General features: G+C 46.6%; 2 protein-coding genes across 3 annotated transcripts in view; one reads left to right on the plus strand and one right to left on the minus strand.

Annotated features, from left to right (window-relative positions):
• The window catches only part of FAN1 (FANCD2 and FANCI associated nuclease 1), a 38,090-nt gene extending 26,396 nt beyond the window's left edge, over positions 1-11,694 (minus strand). Inside the window, exons 1-5 of one of the 2 annotated variants that reach the window (XM_032176305.2) lie at positions 11,668-11,694; positions 9,755-11,137; positions 7,404-7,544; positions 4,860-5,061; positions 1,296-1,529 (exon numbers count right to left, since the gene is read on the minus strand). In XM_032176305.2, the coding sequence (XP_032032196.1) occupies positions 1,296-1,529; positions 4,860-5,061; positions 7,404-7,544; positions 9,755-10,985 (1,808 nt within the window). In that variant the 5' untranslated portion in view covers positions 10,986-11,137; positions 11,668-11,694. Of the gene's footprint in view, positions 1-1,295; positions 1,530-4,859; positions 5,062-7,403; positions 7,545-9,754; positions 11,138-11,667 lie in introns of those variants that run through there. The other variant, XR_009209543.1, reaches the window with a different exon arrangement.
• LOC116482039 (WAS/WASL-interacting protein family member 1-like) lies at positions 11,505-21,095 on the plus strand. Its single transcript, XM_058427204.1, is given in 4 exon segments — positions 11,505-11,884; positions 16,721-16,802; positions 20,033-20,200; positions 20,202-21,095. Coding segments are annotated over 4 exon segments (1,023 nt in total). The 3' UTR covers positions 20,595-21,095.
• The last annotated feature ends 536 nt before the right edge of the window (positions 21,096-21,631 follow it).

The following is a 21,631-nucleotide window of genomic DNA, read 5'->3' on the forward strand; positions in this document are numbered from 1 at the left end:
TCCTACACTGCTACAGAACAACAGAACTTATTCCTTCTATCTAGCTGCACTTTTGTATCTGTTAACCAACCTTTCCCTGTCCTCCTTCCCCTCCCAGCCTCTGGAAACCACTATTCTACTCTACTTCTGTGAGATCCACTTTTTTACCTCTCACATATGAGTGAGAACATGCAGTATTTGTCTTTCTGCGCCTGGCTTATTTCACATAACATAATGTCCTCTGAGCTCATCCATGTTGCCACCATGGAGAATTTCATTCTTTTTTATGGCTGAATAGTATTCCATTGTGTATATGTACCACATTTTCTTTATCCATTCATCCACTGATGGACACTTAGGTTGATTCCCTATCTTGGCTATTGTGAATAGACTGCAATAAACATGGGAGTACAAATATCTCTTCAATATACTATTTCTTTTCCTCTGGATATATACCCAGTAGTGGGATTGCTGGATCACATGGTAGTTCTACTTTTAGTTCAAAAACTACTTTTATTAGACAAACCAAATTTTCACTAAATCCATGTGCCAATATAAATTAGTGAAAATTTCTAATTTATCATCTGTATATCTAATTATCATATGTATGATATACAATATACAAGTTATTAATAGCTTTACCTAAAGTGTTACTAATAAGAAAATATTCCTCGTCAGTCTTATTCATGCCAACAACATATTCATAAACCAAGTTGATTAAAATGTCTGTGTCAAAAAAATACAGGCCGAGGGTGGTGGCTCACGCCTATAATCCCAGCACTTTGGGAGGCCAAGATGGGTGGATTGCTTGAGTCCAGGAGTTTGAGACCAGCCTGGGCAACATGGTGAAACCCTATCTCTACCAAAAAAATACAAAAATTAGCTGAGTGTGGTGGCATGTGCCTGTGGTCCCAGCTACTTGGGAGGCTGAGGTGGGAGGATCACTTGGGCCCAGGAGGTCAAGGCTACAGTGAGCTGTGATCATGCCACCGCACTCCAGCCTGGGCGAAATCCTGTCTCAAATTAAAACAAACAAACAAAAAATACTCCCTTCCAAAGGTACTTGGAAACATAAACCAGAGAAAGTTTTTGTAGTGTTAACTCAAAATTCCTTGGATTTTGGCAACCATAATCTCAGCACACTTCTACATTTTCCCTATGGTCATAGAAATGTATACAAGTGGGGCAAAAAAAGATTAAAAACTGTTTTGGCTGTGGACTTAATGTTTCTATTTTGGCTGGAAAAAAAAAATAAAACCTTTTACTAAATCGTGAAATATACACATAGACATTATAGTGAGCTAACATTATCTTACCTGATAAGATCATCTCTGTCTTGGAAGATGTGGGTTTTCCGATTGATGATGTAACTAGGATACTCCATTCGGCCGAGGTTGACCAACAGGACCGTTGAAAGCTGTCCCTGACCTCCACAAGCGGCGTCTTCATCTTCCATTGAGTCGGTCAACGAAAACAGTAGCAAGATGCGGGAAAACACAGCCCTGGGGCCTTTACAGATTCGTACTGACTGTCCAGCCAGGGCTTTGGCTCTGAAAAATGTACAATGTAGAAATAACTTTCAACTTTTTAAGCATTTGGAAGTCAGATTTTACAAATTATTTTCATCTAAAATAAAGAGAAATGACATTCACTATTTTAAACACTGGAGCATTACTTAACTGCTCTGGGCCTGAGAGCTCACCCAGGGATACACAGGAGTAAATGAATGTACATTTCCAAATGGTTCCACACATGGTTTGGCTCCATACAAGTGCTTCCTTCCTCGGCCGCACAGTAGGTTGGGGTTTACCCTGGTCATGAGTGCTTCAAATACCAGGAAAACTTTCAGAAAAGCATTGCCTAGTCAACATGAAGCAATTCTCAATTTTTTATTCAAGTGATGATTTAGATTAAATAATGGTATTTCTTTAAAATGTCATTATCAAAGGCTCCGGGTAAAACATCAGATTTTGTGTACCAAGATGTGGTGCAAATGTATACACCAAAGTTTGGTGCTGTTCTCCAGTGCAGCAGTCAACGCTTTTGGCACCAAGGAGTAGTTTCATGGAAGAGAATTTTTCCATGGACTGGGGTTGAGGGAGGTGTTTCAGGATGAAACCGTTCCACTTCAGATCATCAGGCAATAGATTCTCATAAGGAATGCACAACCTAGATCCCTCGCATGCGCAGTTCACAATAGGGTTCACACTCCTATGAGAATCTAATGCCGCTGCTGATCTGACAGGAGGCAAAGCTCAGGCGGTCATGCTCTCTGGCACACTGCTCACCTTCTGCTGTGTGGCCCAGTTCCTAACAGGCAATGGACAGTTATCGGTCTATGGCCTGGGGGTTGCAGACCCCTTCTCTAGTGTACACAATGGTCCAGCAGCATCTCTATTCTAGGATAACACTGGAGTGAATTCAGTTCAACTCTGGATGTCTGCAAGGTGGGCTTGGAGGTCTAAATTAAATCCAGGACCATGTGGGCCCTCTGACTGTAGCAGCTTAGACACCATCAGAAGCAGGGTTTTTCAACTTCAGCACTATTGACATTTAGGCTAGACAATTCTTTGTTGTCAGGGGCTGTCCTGTAAATTATAGGATGCTCAGCAGTGTCCTGTCCCTGGCCTCTAGTCACTAGATGCCATTAGCTTCACCACCTCCCGTACTGACAACCAAAAATGTCTCCAGATGATGCCAGATGCCCCCAGTTGAGAACCACTCGGCTAGTGAAAGATGTCACACCCTCCTGGTACAGAAGCTATTAAACCAAAAGCAGCACTGCATCCCAGAGGGTGTGGGAGAGATGAGTGCCACCATCATGGAGTTGAAGGGGAAGGGGTGGGATTCCTATCACACCACCACTGAACTGAGAGCCACTCATGTACAGACTGCCCCAAAGTACCCACTTCATCCACCTCCACACAGAGTCCCGGGGATGCCCCCAGTGGACACAGCCTCCAGCCTGCAAAAGGAAGCATTAAACACAGAAAACTAAGCAGTGACTCCTGCAAGGATTAAGAAAGCATAAATAATGTGCCTTTCTCTGTAATAATGTGCCTTTTTCTGTTTCTTTATTATAACAGCAGAGTAAGAGCACCAGGCACTGCCCTAGCATGGGGCTGGCAGGGACTCTGAAATTGCACTGCTGGGCTTTACCATCAGAATGAAGAAATAAAGGACAACCTTAAAGGACGGTGGTTTTTACTAGAACTAAAACAGCCTTGAGGATTCTATTTTCCTACAAGTCCAAAGTCAGTGATAAAATATGTTCATCTTATTTATCTGTTCTATGCTAAGTGCATATACCAAGAAAGGGTTGCTTTTTTTTTTTTTTTTTTTTGAGATGGAGTCTCACTCTGTCACCCAGGCTGGTGTGTAGTGGCACGATCTCAGCTCACTGCAACCTCTACCTCCCAGGTTCAGGCAATTCTCCTGACTCAGCCTCCCGAGTAGCTGGGATTACAGGCACCTGCCACCACTTTTTTTGTATTTTTAGTAGAGATGGGGTTTCACCATATTGGCCAGGCTGGTCTCGAACTCCTGATCTTGTGATCCACCCGCCTAAGCCTCCCAAAGTGCTGGGATTACAGGTGTGAGCCACTGTGCCCAGCCAGAGGGTGGCTAAATTTAATGTTTACTTGCCTATAAAATGTTACATATAGGCCGGGCGCGGTGGCTTACGCTTGTAATCCCAGCACTTTGGGAGGCTGAGGCGGGTGGATCACGAGGTCAGGAGATCGAGACCACGGTGAAACCCCGTCTCTACTAAAAATACAAAAAAATTAGCCGGGCATGGTGGCAAGTGCCTGTAGTCCCAGCTACTCGGACAGGCTGAGGCAGGAGAATGGCGTGAACCCAGGAGGCGGAGCTTGCAGTGAGCCGAGATTGTGCCACTGCACTCCAGCCTGGGCGACAAAGCGAGACTCCGTCTCAAAAAAAAAAAAAAAAAAAAGTTACATATAAGGTTAACATCAAATACTTAAGAAATACAATTAGATAAAGAAAGGACTTAGAAGACATTTAACATACCACACAGATGAAGATTCTATACTTCTCAAGTCAATTAATTACAAACACGTAATTTATTAAAGTACTTTTTAAAAATCTATAATACAAGCTTTTTTCAAGTGTTGGTATTGATATTTTACTTAATGTCTGCCTTATTATACCTATGTTTCATTAAAGATTAGTATTTATAGCACCTCTCCAACAAGGATGGGCTCACAACAACTGAAATATACAAAATAAATATATAAAATAAATAACAACATCATTTTAAAGTGTTTTCAAAAACATCCTCTCATTTCATCCTCGACTCCACAGTAGTGAATTCCCAGACTAAAGTTGATATAGTTTGATTATATAAATAACGTGGGCAAAAGAAATCAATTCTAAAAGTTTTTGTAATTTTCAACTGAAACAGGTAAAGGGCTTCTCAAAGACAAAAGAAGCCACTCACAGTTTTTGGTAAACTGTTACGTTTAAACTCAGGAAATCTTGCACATTAAGACTGCCTGATTATACTTTGTTTAGTAAACAAAAACTTTACTAAAATAAAAATTTGACTGAATAGTTTACCCTAAAATCCCATAAGAATCACTTAAAACTGTATTTTTCTCGGAAAATAAAATACCATAATTTACCAAAGGCCTTCCGATTTTTCTTGGTCCTGGAAATCAGTATGGTGTTATGACAAAAATTTTGAATAATAACCCAAGAAAGAATCCAGGCTATTGCAATTAAGGCTTTTCCAGCCTTCTCAATCTAATTACAATTGAAATAAACAATTACAGTTGAATCAAGTACAAAATCTACTATAAGTTAATATGCACTATCAACATTTTAAATGTTTTTACTGTAACAATAGCCAACAAAACCTTTTTAAAATCACTGCACCAATTCCAGGCTTATTCTTGCCCCAAGTGCAGACTGAACGCTGTTTGGCCAATTTGAGAAAGGCGTCCACCAGCTGCTGTTTCTGTCCATTGGGATTCACCAAGTGGAAGGTCTTGGCCAGGGATTTTAGTTCAGGAGCAGAGAGGAGTTCAAGCACTTCAGAGAGTTCTTGCAACTCAGATTCTGAAATGGTTTAAAAAAAAAAAAAGTTTTTTTGGATTTTACTATTTTCTAGCTTTATTTACCTTAGTTAGATGAAAATAAAATGAAATGCTACTAAGAAAATTTTAATTAGTTGGCCAAACCAATCATTAAATGTGGAATTATTAACATGGTATTATTAACGTATTAATAACACTATTATTATATCTCTTAAAAGTTATCAAATAATAGAATTTCTCACTAAAATCTAAAGGAAAATTTGACTAAAATAAAGACACACGTGGATAGCCATTATGGTTTGGGCATCTCAACACCTGCTTGGAATATATGCTCCCTGCCTTTCTCATCACAAAACCCCTACAAAATGGGACCTCTCAAACCAGGTCAGAGAGAACTGATCATCAGCCCTCTTCTTCCCACAAGCCTCTCCTGCTCACTCGGCATTTGTGAGCCTGTTCAGCTACTGTGGGCCCCGACACCAACCTTGGCCTAGGAATTTGGCTCAGTCAGACCTCGCTGGTTTTTGCCTTCAAGGCTTCACAAGTTTAGGGCAGTGCCTTCTTCCTCCATTGAGCAAATATTTATTGGGTGTACACAGTCAGCCTGGTAATATTCTAAGGCCCCAGGCATGCTACAGTGAAAGAAATCCCATCCACAGGAGCTAGCCTCCCAGCCTAACAATTAAATGAATAGGCATATTTATCAGGTGGTAATAACCGCTCTAAAGAAAAACACAACTTAGGAGGCAAACTGAAGCTGACAGGAGGCTGGCTGTATTTCACACAGTAGTCAGGCAAACCTTTGACAAGGCGACACCAGGCAGAGGGGAAGGAAAGGAGAACTATGCCGTGTGGCCACGTGGTGGAAACTGACCTGGGTGGAGGGGAAAGTCAGTCCAAGGCTCTGAGACAGGAATGCACTCATCCTGGTGAAGAACACTGAGGGCTGGGTGGCCGTGGCAGAAAGTGAGAGGGACAGCCAGAGCCAGGTCCCATGGGGCTGGAGCATGGATGGGACTTGCACTTGACTGAGTGCCACAGTGAGCCACTAGGATCCTGGTTTTGTTGCTCATTTGAAGGTAAGTCAAGGCTCACCTGCAGCAGTCACCTGGCATGCCTGTCAGACATATGAATTTACAGAATCTGCACCACATTTTCCAAGTCAGGTGGGGACTGAGTATCAAGTTCCCAGGTGACCCTGCTGGCACTGATGTGTGGGAAGCGCTGCTCTGCGGAGGGTCCTGTGTCCCACCACTAACCATTCACATCCAAGCTCCTTCACTGAGCTTTTATGCCTCTCCCGCAACTTTCCCCATACCAGCCCATCCAGCCCCACCCTAACACACTTACTGCTCACTTCGCTTCATCCCCACTTACTGCTCCCCACAATAAACTCTGCCCCAAAGAAACCATCTGGCTGATTTGCTTATTTTGGTCTAAAATGTCAGCAACTTGAACCCAAGGCTCACATTTCCCTTTCCTAATACAGTACAATTTTGTACCCCATACATAGGTACTTGACGAATGCTACTGACAAGACAACGAAAGGTATCACTGCAGAAGACAGACTCTCCTTAGTGTTCACATAGGCTTAAAGCAATTCAACAATGCTTAAGGCAATCAACGTAATCGAAGAGCTGTATGTGTGTGCACGCAGGGCAGATGAAGTTTTTAGAGGCAATAAGGGTTGCAAACAACCAGCTTTATTCTATCATAAAGAGGACTCTGAGTAAGATGAGTCAAGCTCTTGCTGGAAGGAGACTGCCAAGAAGGGATGTATCCATTTTTTTTGAGACGGTTGCCCAGGCTGGAATGCAATGGTGCAATCTCAGCTCATCGCAACCTCGGCCTCCCGGGTTCAAGTGATGCTCCTGCCTCAGCCTCCCAAATAGCTGGGAATACAAGCATGCGCCACCACATCTAATTTTGTATTTTTAGTAGAGATGGGGTTTCTCCATGTTGGTCAGGCTGGTCTCGAACCCCCAACCTCAGGTGATCCACCCGCCTCGGCCTCCCAAATTGCTGGGATTACAGGCATGAGCCACTGTGCCCGGCCGGGATGTATTTCTTCTGTGGCACACACCCACATGTCTATCCCCAGGTGACTTTCGTTCTAAACCTGCCACAGTCAAGAAAACAGCAGCAGACCATCTCTCATTATTCTAGTATTCCTAACTCAGGCTAAGAATGGCTTTAGCATCACATGAATAATTTGTTGTCCTAAGATAAAAAATTCAATTAAAAAACAGTTAAGTTACCAAGCACCACCCCAGGGAGGGCACCATAATAATACTGCCACCCTTCTGCAGAAGCTCAGTTCTTCAGATCATATTTTCATTTCACGTCTCCTTCTACTAGTCATACCTGTCTGCAGAAAGCCTGCATTCTTCAATTCTTCAATCACAGGTGTTAAGTCTGAGGCAATCTCTTCATATTCTAATTTAGTCATCTTAATCCAGCTTAATTTACGTTGAAAGAGCCTTACATATAACTTCTGACCAGTAGCTGCAATAAAGTTAAGAAAATGGTGAAAATCACTACATTTACCTTTTAAACCTAAGGTGAATAAATGTACTATTTAGAAATACACATACGCTTACTGTATGTATAAGGCCATCATTTTACGGAATAAACCATTTTGAAAGTACATTTAAAAATTTCCTAACAATTATTGGTCATTTTAAAACTTCTAAAATCAAGTTCCCCATTTTCTAGCCATCAACATTTCTACTCCCTCAGAAAAGCCCTACCCAGAATTCTTGTTTTGTTCTCTGCTCTTAGCTTAATATGCATTATTCTGATTTGATTGAAAATAATCTGAAATAATTTTCCAAAAAAAATGTCTAGCTTCAGTAGGGCAGTCCTCTCTAACCCAGCAATCTTGACCAAGCTTCTTAATTAACCTGTTTGGTCTCAATCTCCCTATTACCCAGATTATCTTTAAATTTCGGCCAACTCTAAAATGGCTTAATTGTATTTTGAAAATTTCCAACATTTATTTTCCTTTCTTCTTTAAAAAGGCAAAATTGACCTGTCATGATGGCTCAGGCTGGTGGTTTTTTTTTGTTTTTTGTTTTTGTTGTTTTTTGTTTTTTGTTTTTTTGAGAGGGAGTTTTGCTCTTGTTGCCCAGGCTGGGGTGCAATGGTGCAGTCTCAGCTAACTGCAACTTCTGCCTCCCGGGTTCAAGCAATTCTCCTGCCTCAGCCTCCCAAGTAGCTGGGATTACAGGCACCCGCCACCATGACCAGCTAATTTTTGTATTTTCAGTAGAGACGGGGTTTCACCATGTTGGTCAGGCTAGTCTCGAACTCCTGACCTCAGGCCATCTGCCCACCTCGGCCTCCCAAAGTGCTGGGATTACAGGCATGAGCCACCACACCCAGCCTACGGCTCATGCTTGTAATCCCAGCGCTTTGGGAGGCTGAGGCAGGAGGATTGCTTGGGACCAAGAATTCAAGGTCACAGTGAGCTATGATTACACCACTGCACTTCAGCCTGGGTGACAGAAATCCTGTCTCTAAAAGAACTTAAAAATAAAAAAATAAAAAGGCAAAAACAATTATCAGTAATTATTTCTACACACCAACAGATTGTACATGATTCTCCTTGGAGTGCAAGACACATGCATATGCAGAACTTGCACTAGGAAAACTGTTCCTATTTCTCAATTACATGGAATTACAGAGCCACCAATCACTGAAATACTCGCAGGAATGCAAATCAGCACCCAACCAAAGATCTGTGACTAGTTTGGATAGAAAAGCCAATGTGCTATTACGTCCATCTTCTGGTGAGAATAGCAAAAGTAGAGATGGAAGTGGATACTACACATAGCTATGCCCAGAGAAGTATTGCTCACATGTTAAAAAGTAACACAAGGAATACCATAATTCCACTGTACGAATTTAAAACAGAAGTCCTTCTCTTGAACATCAATAGTAATGTTCAGGATTTTTCTCTTTTTTATCTACTGAGGAGTCGCGCATGGCCGCATTTCACTGAAGGACAGTGTGACTACCATGTTTTTTCCTGCCCTCAGGGACATGGTTCCACAGAGCCATCATGGCCCTCTGAATAACACCGTAAAGACACAAAGGTGGCTTTTACTACAAACCTGCACTGCTGGCTTGGAGCCACCCCTGGCTGCCAAGGACTTGAGGCATAGACTAATATTTTTAATGTACCAATTTCAGCTTGAAAGTTTCCATTTCCTCCACACCCTCTTTAAAAGGAACAGTCCATGAATCTAAAATGTTGTTGGAAGAAAGAAAATATGCCTCAGGTTGGTTTGTTTTTTCCTGTATTGTATTTTATTCTACTTTCATCTTTGAGGAACAACAAAACCTAATGAAAAGCCTGATTACACACTCAAAATGCAAAGTATGCTTTTCTAAGTCACATTATATTGTTTTTAATCTGGAAAAGGTTGTTTCTTAACTATCAAATGTACCTATAAAAGAAAAACAGCTGCTTCCAATGTAACCAAAGTTCAGCAGGAGTAAACAACACCCAGGACAAAATCTTGTCTCTTTTCCATGCATCCCTCTCAATAAAACCTTCCAGTATGCTCCGACTCCCATGAACACTCCCACAGGGTACTCACAACACCACAGTGACTCCTTGCGGTCACTAGATTACTGCCCATCACATCATGCCCCAATCAGAGCAGCAAAAGGGGAACTAAAACTTGAAAACAAACACAGGCATAAGATACCTGATAACTGATAAAATTTAGTTACAATTCCCTTCTCCTGCTCATCAAAGAGCATCATATCATCTTCATTCTCAAGTACAGCTTTTAGCACCACAAGGAAACTCCGAAGGTAGTAAGGATGACCGGTTGTTTGACCAGGACCATTAGAGCTTGACCCCTGCTCCAAAGGAATGCTGCGAGGGATATCATTGTTTAAGCAACTGTCATCCTGCAGAGGAGCCTCTTGGATGTTACTCCATGCAGAAGCATCATTTGCAGAACTATGAGATTTTGCCTCTGAATCTGACAGCTGTATTTTAGCTTCTGAAGCAACAGTCATTTTTACTTCTTCACAATGACATGCCTCACGTTTTTCAACCACTTCTTTGATACACTCTTGCTTTACAAGACTGTCTTCCGAAGTAGACGTTAATGTATTCCTAAGAGTGAAATCTGGTGAGAATAACACGATCGCATTATCTGAGAAGCCAGGGGTGAGGGCTGATTTCTCACATTCCCGGGTAGCCTTTTGGCTTTCGGCTTCCATTATTTTACTTCCTCTTACCATATGTTCAGGAATACACTCTAGAGAATCACATTTAAACACGTTTTCTTTTTGAGAACTGTTCTCCAAAATTTGATCCTCGTCCTCAATTTCTGAAGAGTTATCAACCAGACTCTTATCAACCGTGGCTTTGGAACTCTGTGGACTAGGACCGGCAAATTCTTCATCCTTATCTATTGATTTTTTAGCCTTTACGTATTTTCTGGACAATTTAGATGCTAGGCTTCCCAAACAAATGACTTTCACACTACGATTTCTCAGCTCATCTTGATTTTTGCACCCCACATCATCATTACTTTTAAAGTAGGGACTGGTCTTCTGCTTTATGTCCCTTTTTGCTGAATCACTTTGGCCAGGGGTTAAATTTGTCTTTGGTGGTGGTGACTTCTTTGATGTTACATCTTCTAAGGTAACACTGGTTAAATCTACCGTAGACACATTTGAATTTATTAAGCCAACCTGCCCTGGATCCACTTGAACGAAGTCATTGTTAGCACACATTTCATCAAGGTGCCGGTTTAAGTCATATCTAGGCACCATTTTACTGCAAACGGGGCAGGCAAGTTTAGCAGGTGGTGCATTGTTAAAACACGAAATAATAGAATTAGATGCTTTTTTCTTATTCTTGCTGATTGATAAGCTTCTACGAGGCCTTTTTTTGTCAGGAGGTTTCCCTTCCGACATCATGAGTATTAGAAAAACTGGATGTTCTGAGCAATAAAACACAGGATATTTAAGGTGAAAGATAGCAATGGTTTACTTTTACTTTCTTGACTTGAAATCACCAAAAGTGGGATTCTATATGACCTCATCTTATTCGTCTAGACAATTTCTTCTTCCTACAAGAAGAAACACATATAAATTAAAAATATTTTTATGAATTCAGCAAGGGGAAAAGCGAACTCTGAAACGTGAAAGAGCAAGGGCTCCTGTAATGAAGAGACAACCCTGAGCGTGAGACAGACCAAGCCCCTCCGACAAGCTCTGTACGCGATCTTAGTGTCCCCTACCATAAAATGACAGAGCTGGGCTTGTAAAGGTAATTTCTAGGACATCTTTAAGACCTAAAACTATCCGTTTCTAAAAAGGGGCAATTTGACCACTTCAGACCCTTTATAAGACCACTGTATGAGTAACTTTTTCTGAGTGAGATGGAGACTATCAGCGCGTGGCCCAGGGCAATGCCCGCCCCATACGCCCGCGCAGATGAAACGCCCCAGCCGCGGGCAGCTGCGCCCGCGCCGGCTGCCACCACCGCGGCTTCTGCTGCGGAGCAGAGGCCCCGACCAGTACGGCAGGCGCTGCGGGGCCAAGGCCGCGCACCTGGGACGCGCACCTGGGGCCACGCGACTGAGCCCGAGCCACTCACCCTGCTACCTCGGGCCTGGCTGCCCTCGCGTCCTCCTTCCCTCGGTGCCCTGTCACCCAAGATCCCCGCGCTACCACCTCGCACCTCCCACCTGGCTCCGCGCGCCGCCGCTTCCAGGCATTCCCAGCCGATCCCCGCGTCTAGCGTCCACAGGCTTAGCAAGTGGAGGCTCGAGTGATCGATCTCCTTTCTTATCCAAGTTAAAGGCTCCCATACCGTAGGTGGCCAAGGCAGGCTGAGCACTGGAGCGGAAACGCGGGCACCTCCTTCCTTTCCCACCCGCAGAGGCAGGCGCCTGTGCGCCCCTGCACGCCCCCGCACGCCCCCGCAGGCCTTCTCTGCGGCTGTGCACTCTGAGACTCCTCTCCCTAGTCGGTGAGAAAGGCGAGCAAGCTAAACGTGTTTGCTGGGGGAGCATTCAGTGTCAAAACGAGCAAACAGCCTCCCGGGGCGGGCGGGGGGGGGGTGGGAAGACAGGCGACTTCTGCAACCAACACGCGGAACTCTACTTAAGCTGACTCCTGCGAATAAGCGAGAGGGAGTTTCAGTTGGAAAACCACTGAGCTGGGTTTTCCAAAAGATAGTACTAATCACCGGTTATCTGATACCCTTGAAATAATAACATCAAGAACCAAGAAATAAAATGTAGCCATTAGGAAGTGATGCGTCCTGAGTATTTATGACTTCTGTTTTTAATGTAATTTATTTGTAAAGTTATATGATTTATTTAACTTTTAATATGGCTGTGTTTAACAGCTGAATTTTTTTTTTTTTTTTTTTTTTTTTTGGGTTGGGTGGTGTCTTTTAACCCAGGCTAGAGTGCAGGGGCGCGATCTCAGCTCAATGCAAGCTCCACCTCCCGGGTTCACTCTATTCTCCTGCCTCAGCCTCCTGAGTAGCTGGGACTACAGGCGCCCGCCACCACGCCCAGCTAATTTTTTGTATTTTTAGTAGAGACGGGATTTCGCCGTGTTAGCCAGGATGATCTCGATTTCCTGACCTCGTGATCCGCCCGCCTCGGCCTCCCAAAGTGCTGGGATTATAGGCGTGAGCCACCATGCCCGGCCTAACACCTGAAAATTTAACAATCAGCCCTGAAGCACTGACACCAGCGTGTTCCAGCCCACCATGAATGACCTAGAATGCAAGCTTCTTGAGATCAGGCGGTTGTGTTTGTTGCCTTTACTGTAACATCGCTGCTGCCTGCAGCAGTGGCTAGCGTTGTGTAATTATTGATAAATAGACATTGAATGAGTGCACAAATAAATGAGCAAACTAAAGAGAATAAGGACATAAATAGGGAGTTCATTAACAAGAATGTATTGACTGCCTACCTCATTCCAGGTAACATTTTAGATGCTGAATATATGTGTCAGTGAACAACGAGGAATGGGAGGAAATTCTTCATGGGAGGGAGGGGAACTCGTCATGAAGGATACATTCTGGTGGAAGGAGATAGAGAAATATAAAAAGTAAACTATGTGGTGAAATTGAAGACAAGTAAAGCCAGAAACATCTTAGGGGTGAGAAGGTTACAATTTGAAAGAGTGGTAAGGAAAGGCCTCACTGAAAAGATGACATTTGAAGATTGACATCATTGGCCTGAAGGAGGTAATGTTGTGGACTGAGAGAAGGCCATGGTAGGCCAGGAAACAGCAACAGCACATGTAAAAGCCTTGAGGCAGAAGATTGTCTGGCAGGCTCTAAGAACACCAAGGAGGCAGAAGAAAACAAAGCCGGGGAGGCAGCAGAGAGCCAGACCATGGAGGGCAAGTGTTAGCAAATTTGTTCCGAAAAGGGCCAGGTAGTAAATGTTTGAGGCTTTTGGGACCACGTGGCCTCCATCATAACTAGGCAACACAGCTATTGTAGTGTGAAAGCAGCTATAGACAATATGTAATATATGAGTATGGTTTTGTTCCAATAAAACTTTATTTACAAAAATAGCTGGCTAACTTGCCATCCAGCTACTGTTTGCCAGCACCTGATGTATGACCCTGCAGGTCATTGTATGGATTTGAGCATTGATTTTGAGTGAGATAGGAGGAGGGGAGACAAAGATTTTGAGCATAAGTTCTAAAAGGACCCCTTTTCCTGTTGCATTAAGAATAGAGCTTGGGGCTGGGCGTGGTGGCTCACGCCTGTAATCCCAGCACTTTGGGAGGCCAAGGTGGGTGGATCATGAGTTCAAGAGATCCAAGATCATTCTGGCCAACATGGTGAAACCCCGTCTGTACTAAAAGTACAAAAATTAGCTGGGCGTGGTGGCGCGCTCATGTAGTCCCAGCCACTTGGGAGGCTAAGGCAGGAGAATTGCTTGAACCTGGGAGGCGGAGGTTGCAGTGAGCCAAGATCCCGCCACTGCACTCCAGCCTGGCAACAGAGTGAGACTCTGCCTAAGGAAAAAAAAAAAAAAATAGAGCTTGGGGCTGGGCATGGTGGCTCACACTTGTAATCCCAGCACTTCGGGAGGGCAAGGTGGGTGGATCACCTGAGGTCAGGAGTTTGAGACCAGCCTGGCCAACATGGCAAAACCCTGTTTCTACTAAAAATACAAAAAAAAAAAAAATTAGCCAGGCATGGTGGCACACACCTGTAATCCCAGCTACTCAGGAGGCTGAGGCAGGAGAATCGCTTGAACCCAGGAGGCAGAGGTTGCAGTGAGCTGAGATCGCACCATTGAACTCCAACCTGGGCAACAAGAGCGAAACTCCATCTAAAAAAAAAAAAAAAAAAAGAATAGAGCTTGGGGCACACAAGGAGGGAAGCAAGGCAAGAGAGGGAGCGAGGAAAACAGAAGGCTGATGCAGTAATCTAAGGAGAGATGATGGTGGCATGGGTCAGGGTGTTGGCATTGCAATTGATAAGAATTCATCATATTCCGAGTATATTTAGAAGGCTGAACCAGCAGGATCTGCTCATGGTAAAGGTGGTAAGGTACAAGAGAAGAAGAAGAGTCAAGGGAAACTGAGGCCTTTGGCCTAGCAACTGGCAAGATGGAGGGGAAAGAGTAAGAGTTCAGTTTCGGACATGTAAGTTTGAGATACTGGGTAGACATGCTTGTAGATGAAAATCCTTGAATTGATTAATCAAGTCAGGTCAGGATGGAAATATAAATTTGGCAGTTGTTGGGGTTTAAATGGAATTAATATATGGGACAAAGGATTGACTGTAGATAGAGAACTAAATGGTCAGAAGACTAAGCATTCCAATAACAAAAGACAGGGCAGTGAGGAGGAGCCCGCAAAGGAGACTGAGCTGGTGCAGTAGGAGGAAGAGAGAGTTGGCAGCCGGAAAACCAAGTGACTGAAGTGTGACAAGGACTGAGGGGCATCAGATGCAGGCAGAGAACTGCCACGAGGTGGGGACACAGCAGAGAATGCCTTCACAGGCAATGCCCAGAGACCCACTGGGGCAGGGCCACCCCTGAGACCCTGGACCTATAGAGCCACCAGTGTGCAATGCCAGCCTGGGAAACCTGCAGGCACAAGACCAACCAGTGAGAGCCAGGGCACAGGCTACACCCAATAAAGCTATAGGGTTGGGGCCACCTGAACCCCTGGGGAACCAACCCTCACCCCAGTGTGACTGGAAGGTGAGACATAAAGTCAAAGATTATCCTCAAGCCTCGAGATTTAATGTTGCTTGCCCTGCTGGGTTTTGGACTTACTTGGGACTAAGCTATTCCTTTCTTCTTTTCTATTCTCTCTTTTAGAATGGGAATATCTACCCTATGCCCATTCCACCATTGTATTTTGGAAGCACATAACTTGTTTGGTTTCACAGCTGGAGGGAAATTAGGCTCAGGATGAATCACACCTTGTCATTCTTACCTATATGTTTACGTGAGACTTTGGACTTAGAATTTAAAGTTGATGCTGAAACAAGTTAAGATTTTGGTGGCTAGTGGGATGGAATGAATGTATTCATTTAAGAACATGAATTTGAGAAGCCAGGGGTGGAACGCTATGGTCTGAATGTGTCCTTCAAAATTCATGTGTTGAAACTTACTGGCCAGTGAGATATTAAAAGGTAGGACCTTTAGGGGATTAAGTCTTGAAAGCAAAGCCTTCATGGATGGGATTACCATCCTTATAAAAGGCTTGACGGAGTGATTTTGGTGGCTTTTTGCCCTTCCACCTTCTACCAAGTAAGGACATAACAAGCAACCATCTCAAAGCAGAGAGAGCAGCTCCCACCAGAGAACGAATTTCCCAGCACCTTTGTCTTAGATCTTCCAGCCTCCAGAACCATAAGAAATGTTTCCGTTGTTTATAAATGACCCAGTTGCAGGTATTTTGTTATAGCAGCACAAATGGACAAAAACCAGTGCTTAATTTAGCCCCATACAGCCTAGCTCTACCCTGCTGCAGCCAGCTTCTGCGATAACAGGAATGCAGAGTGCAAACTTCCACAGGCTCTTCTTGACCACTGTGATTGATCCCTTGTAGATTAAAAACCAGAACGACTTTATCTGTTGCTTTGGTGGAATCTTAGTCCACATTCTCCACCCATCTGGACTAAGGCTTACTGCATTTCTGTCAAATCAATATGAGAGCCTGCTTTTTGTTCATGGAGATGATTAACTTATTTTTCAGTCTGGGCATGTCTTTTTCATTTATTTTTTATTTTTATTTTTTGAGACAGAGTCTCACTCTGTTGCCCAGGCTAGAATGCAGTGGCATGATCTCAGTTCACTGCAACCTCCGCCTCCCGGTTTCAAGTGATTCTCCTGCCTCAGCCTCCTGAGTAGCTGGGAATACAGGCGTGCACCACCACACCAGGCTAATTTTTATATTTTTAGTTGAGACGGGGTTTCACCATGTTGGCCAGGCTGGTCTCCAACTCCTGACCTCAGGTGATCTGCCTACCTTGGCCTCCCAAAGTGCTGGGATTACAGGTGTAAGCCATCGCACATGGCCTTTATTTACTTTATATATCTCACCTATAACTGTGGCAGTTTGCAGAAGAGAGGATGCCCTCAACTCCAACTTCTCCAAACCATCCAAAAGGGGAAGTCTGCTCTACGTCAACAGTGTTGTTGTTTTTAAAGACCATATGTCAACATGCCAGATTATAGCAAAAGGATGTCAAGGGAGCAACAGGAAAGCAAGCCTGAGAGTCCTGGAGAGAAGGTGACAGAGCTGCCTTTTGAAGGTGGTCACTCCCTCAGACTCTGCCTTCCTGCCTTGTTCCTCCAGATGTCAGATTTGCTGTTGGGGCCCACACCGGGGGAGGGGGGAAATGGGGGGCTGACCTGATAGGAAGATGGAGAAGCTGCCAGGGGCCCTTTTGGATCCAGAGTTGAGGCAGCAGTTTCAGCCAGGTCCGGAGGTGGTTGCTGCCCCCCCCCAGCCCCCAAGGGAATGGTACTGATTGCAGAATGTGGCGAGAACTCCCTGGCTGGGAGAGGGAGGTGCTTGCTCCCTTGAATCACCTGAGCCCAGGCTGGAAGACCCAAGGGGAATGACGAGGCCAGCCCACTCCAGGCCCATCCCCTCCCTTTAACCCTGAGCAGTCACCCTCCCAGATTCCAGTCCCTTTTCCTAAGCGCCCTCCCTGCAAAGTCTGCAGAGAGCAGCACTCCCTTGTGCCAGCTCACTCTGCACTGTCCTTTCTTTCAGCAACCCCATGGGTATGAACTTGAGATGATTCATTTTCCTAAAAGCCTCTTTGGGCTGAGGGAAGGTGTGGGTGGCTCAGCGAGGTTTGGAGTGGGGGCCGCCTCTTCTCAGAGCTGCTGTGAGGGCCAGGGCCTCCTTCCCTGGCGGGTGTCTGCAGCCTGGGCAACGGCGCTGGATGGCACCGGCTTTGCAGGCAGCCTGTCATCCCCAGCGGCCTGGGAGGCTGGGGGTGCACCGGCTCCCACTCCCGATAGGGCCGAGGCTCCTTCCTCATCTAAGAGGTGACTGTCTTGAAGAGTGGGCACAGAGGAGCCAGCAACCTGGACAGTGAAGGCAGCCAGGAGAAAATCTGCAGCTCAGTCTGAGACAGAAGTCTCCTCCAATACAGCGATTGTACAGTTGGGGAAACCGGGCTAAGAGGGAAGGGGGCTTGCCCAAATTACCAGCCCTAGAATGTTTTGAGCTTTGGGGGTGGATCTCCCAGGAAACGTGTTTTATGCCACTGCCGCCTCTGGTCACCCACCCCGAGGTGTGGTGGACCTGGACAGCCAGCTTGACTGAGGGCCAGGCTGGTGAAGTCAAACCTACCACTCAGGAAGGAGACCCAGCCCTTCTCCAGACAGAGTTCAAATGTGAGGGCTGCCTTCTTTGGGCTTGTTTCCCCACCTGAATTCCAAGGACCCCTCTAGCTCCTACACTCTGAGCCAAGGTTTCCTATGAGCCCACAGTCAGCCTAGAGGACCAGGGCTACATCTTCCTTGGACAGAGACCCACCATAGGGGCAGCAGGAGGTAGAGGTGGGGGTAGGCAAGGTTCCTGTGGGGAAGTGGAGCTGTCATCAGAGATGGTGTCTATCATGGCTCTGCTACCACTTGCTGGGTGGCCCCGTGATGTTTCTTTCCCCACTCTGGACCTCAGTTTCCCTATCTGTTCTGTGGAGATAAGATGCCTGCCTACATATTTGGGGACTGGGATGTGTGTGGGCCAGTTGCAGTGTTTCTTGGTGTGGTCCTGGGGCAGCGTGCACCACCCCGTAGAGATTTCTGGGCCCCACCCTAGGCTCACAGGACCAGAATCTCTGGGAATGAAGCCTGGGAATCTGCATTTCCACAGGCATCCGGCAGATTCTGACATGATTGAAAAAGCACTAATAGCATATGGCAAGCTCTTTATAAAAGGTAAATTCATAGCTGCCTTTTATTAAACATAAATCTCACCTTCCCTTCCTCAGTTAAGGACACACACTGCAGTTGAAAATCACTGTGCCTTTCCAGATGCAGAATCTGACCTTTCCAATAGGATTCTGTTAACTGTTACTTTCTGTAGTTTGTATTCCGAAACAAGGGGAATATCTTTCCATTTTTTCAATATAAATGTTTAAGTTGGATATGCTTTTTCAAACTGGACACACACTCACACAGTTTAGAATTTCAGCTATGGCTTCCTCTCAAATTATTAGCCCCTTTGTGCCAGGGAGCAGTTTTTCCCAGACAAGACCCTGGACAGAGGCTGGTGGGGACCCCCCTCCTCATCAGAATCAATAGATCATGACTGACCCCTAGAGGCGGCTTCTCTGCTTAACTGTCAGCCCATGGGCTGGGATGGGACCCCCAAAGCTGCGGCAAAAGCTTCCACCCATCCTGGGCACCCCCTGTCATCTGTGGGAAAAGGCCTGTCTCTTGTCTTCTGGACCCAGCCGGCCTCACAGGCATTCAGCAGATTGGAAAGTCGAAGCATGTGCTGTGCTTAGCTGGGCTCTCCTGCGCCCCTTTCTGGGGTGAGGCAGAGTGTATTCCAGCCCCCAGCATCCCTGCCGTTTATTCCCATCCCTCATCCCCACCGCCATACACACTCACAAGTACAAACACAGGCGCAGTCACCGGCACACACCACTCTGGACAGCACCATTTCCAGCCTCAGTGGGGCAGTTTCCTTACAGGGAAGTTAATGAGGCACTAAAGAAGGCTCAGGGGACAGGGAGAACCTCTGTCAAGAAGAGGCTCCTAGACTGGTTCTGCCTCTGACTTGCTGGGGGTCCTTGAGAAAGCTGCTTCCCCTCTTTGGTCAGTTTCCTCAGCTGAGAAATGGGGGGCCGGCCAAATGATCTAAGGTTCTGGGAACCTCTAAGTCAGAGCCCGTAGCTGGTGCTAAGGATGAGGGAGAGGCCCTCGGGGTCAGCCGAATGCCTGAGAGTCAGGACAGGCCCAAAGGTGAGCAACCTGAGCACATCAGGTGGGTTCAAAGCTGGTGCATGAGCCCCACAGCCTGCAGAGCAGCCCTGGACTCGGGAGCCCGCTCTCACCAGCCAGGTGGGACTTCAGAGATGTGGGGTCCAGCCTCTCCTACTATTGCAGGGCTGAGGGCTGGGAGCTGCCGATTCTGACCCCACAGCTGCCTTAGACATGCCAGATGGGCTGGGGCAAGACACACCCCTCTCTATGAAATGAGCAGTCAGTCCAAATAGATACACTAAAGAAGGGCTGTGGGATGGACCCAGCTGTAGCCTGGGGCTACAGACTGGCTTCCAGGGTACTCAAGCAGCTGGCCTCTGGGGTAGCAGCCCCGGGCATGAGAGGCAGGACTCAGAATCTCGGCCAAGCCTCCACAGAAATCCCCTCTGGAGAGCCCGAGCACTCTGCAGGAGGGGCAGCAGATAGCAGGTGCACCAGGAGCACATTTCACAAGGTGCCCAATATTGCATCTGCTCAGATAGGCAGCGAGTTGGAATGTGGATGCAGTAGGCAGGGTGGCGGCTGCTCCCCATGGCCAGGAGTCCAGCCCAGCACCCACGTGAGTCCGCCTCAGTCCTGCTCAATTGGGTCATCCATGCTCTGGGCCCTCTGGTCCCACCCACAGAGGGAGGGCTTTGGGGCGACCAGGTGAGCTGGTAGTTGTGGGAGGATGTAACTGACTCCTGAGGCTGGCGAGCCAGGCAGCCCCTCGCCAGCGTCCCCACCCCCACCTCTCCAGCCCCCCTCATTCGCTGATCCTACCAGCCGCTCCCCTGACCCAGCAGTTTCCTCTGCTCACTCTTTTCCTGCTCCCAGGCTCGCCTGGTTAGGTGTCCTTCATTCTCCTCTGAGTCTCCCTCTTTCCAAGCTGCCTCCACTCTACTTGACACACTCTCCCTTAAGACACCAGAGTACACAAGCTCAAGTCCCTGCACCTCACCTTTACTCCCAGACATGGGAGGGAGACGACATGAAGACCCAAACGCCACTTGGCAAGAGATCTGGGGTATGCAGAGGGGCAGATCTGAGGCTGTGGAAGCTCCAGGGGCTCCCTGCAGGAGGCCGCATGTAAGCTGGCTATTGAATGTGGCTCTGAGCTGAGACCTCTCCTTGAAGCTCCAGACCAGGAGCCAGCTGCCAGCTGCACCCCTCCATTTGGTGCCTCAGAGAAACCTTGCACTCTGTAGGTCTAACTCTGAACCCAGAAAATCCCCCCTGCCGTCAGCCCTGTCTCTTCATAGGGAAAGCACCACCTCAGACCCAGTTCTGCACCAAACCCACATTTGAGTCATGGGGCTCCTGCCCTGCACTGTGAGCACTCTGGATAAGCCAGTGCTGAGGGGGAAAGAGCTGTGAATGCCAAGCCAGAACATGAGCTTCAACTCTACCTCCAGCTCTGAGAGCTGTGGGTAGGGAAGGGCCCTAGTCCAGTTTGCTGTAGAAAGACCAGTCTGCCACTGTATGGCACATGGATGGTAGGGGCAGAGTGTGGGTGGAGAGAACAGAAGGTGGGCAGGGCGGGGGAGGCAAGGACATGGCTGTAGCCATGGGAGGACTGACAGGACTTGGTGGACACTTATATGAGCCAACAGAGGGGTCAAGAAGAGACACCCAGTTTTGTATCAGATGTGTAGAGCATGGGATGCTGTTCATTGATCGAGGGAGGAGGAGGAGGAAGAGCTATGGCATGGGAGGAGGTAGCTGAGCTCTGTCATGAATGTCATTTGAAGTTCCCAGGGAGAGCCAGGCCCAACAGTGCCTTCACTGCTTCAGCCGGCCCTCGGGGTGCCTTCGCTCCCTGGCCCTCTCGGCTCCCACTTCATAGCTGTCAGCTGCAGTGGGGGACAGCTGCACAAGGGCCCAGCAGGTCTGTGTGTTTACCCAGGGCACTGCCGCGTGGCCCTGCTGAGCAGAAGCTGATGGACGACCTTCTGAACAAAACCCATTACAACAACCTGATCCGCCCAGCCGCCAGCTCCTCACAGCTCATCTCCATCGAGACGGAGCTCTCCCTGGCTCAGCACATCAACGTGGTAGGTGCAGAGGGTACCTGTGGCTCAGGCTCAGGTGAAGAGGCAGCTCATGCCCAAGCCCAAAGCAATCAATGTC

This window comes from Hylobates moloch, unplaced genomic scaffold (assembly GCF_009828535.3).
Source record: "Hylobates moloch isolate HMO894 unplaced genomic scaffold, HMol_V3 SCAFFOLD_14, whole genome shotgun sequence".
Lineage (NCBI taxonomy): Eukaryota > Metazoa > Chordata > Mammalia > Primates > Hylobatidae > Hylobates > Hylobates moloch.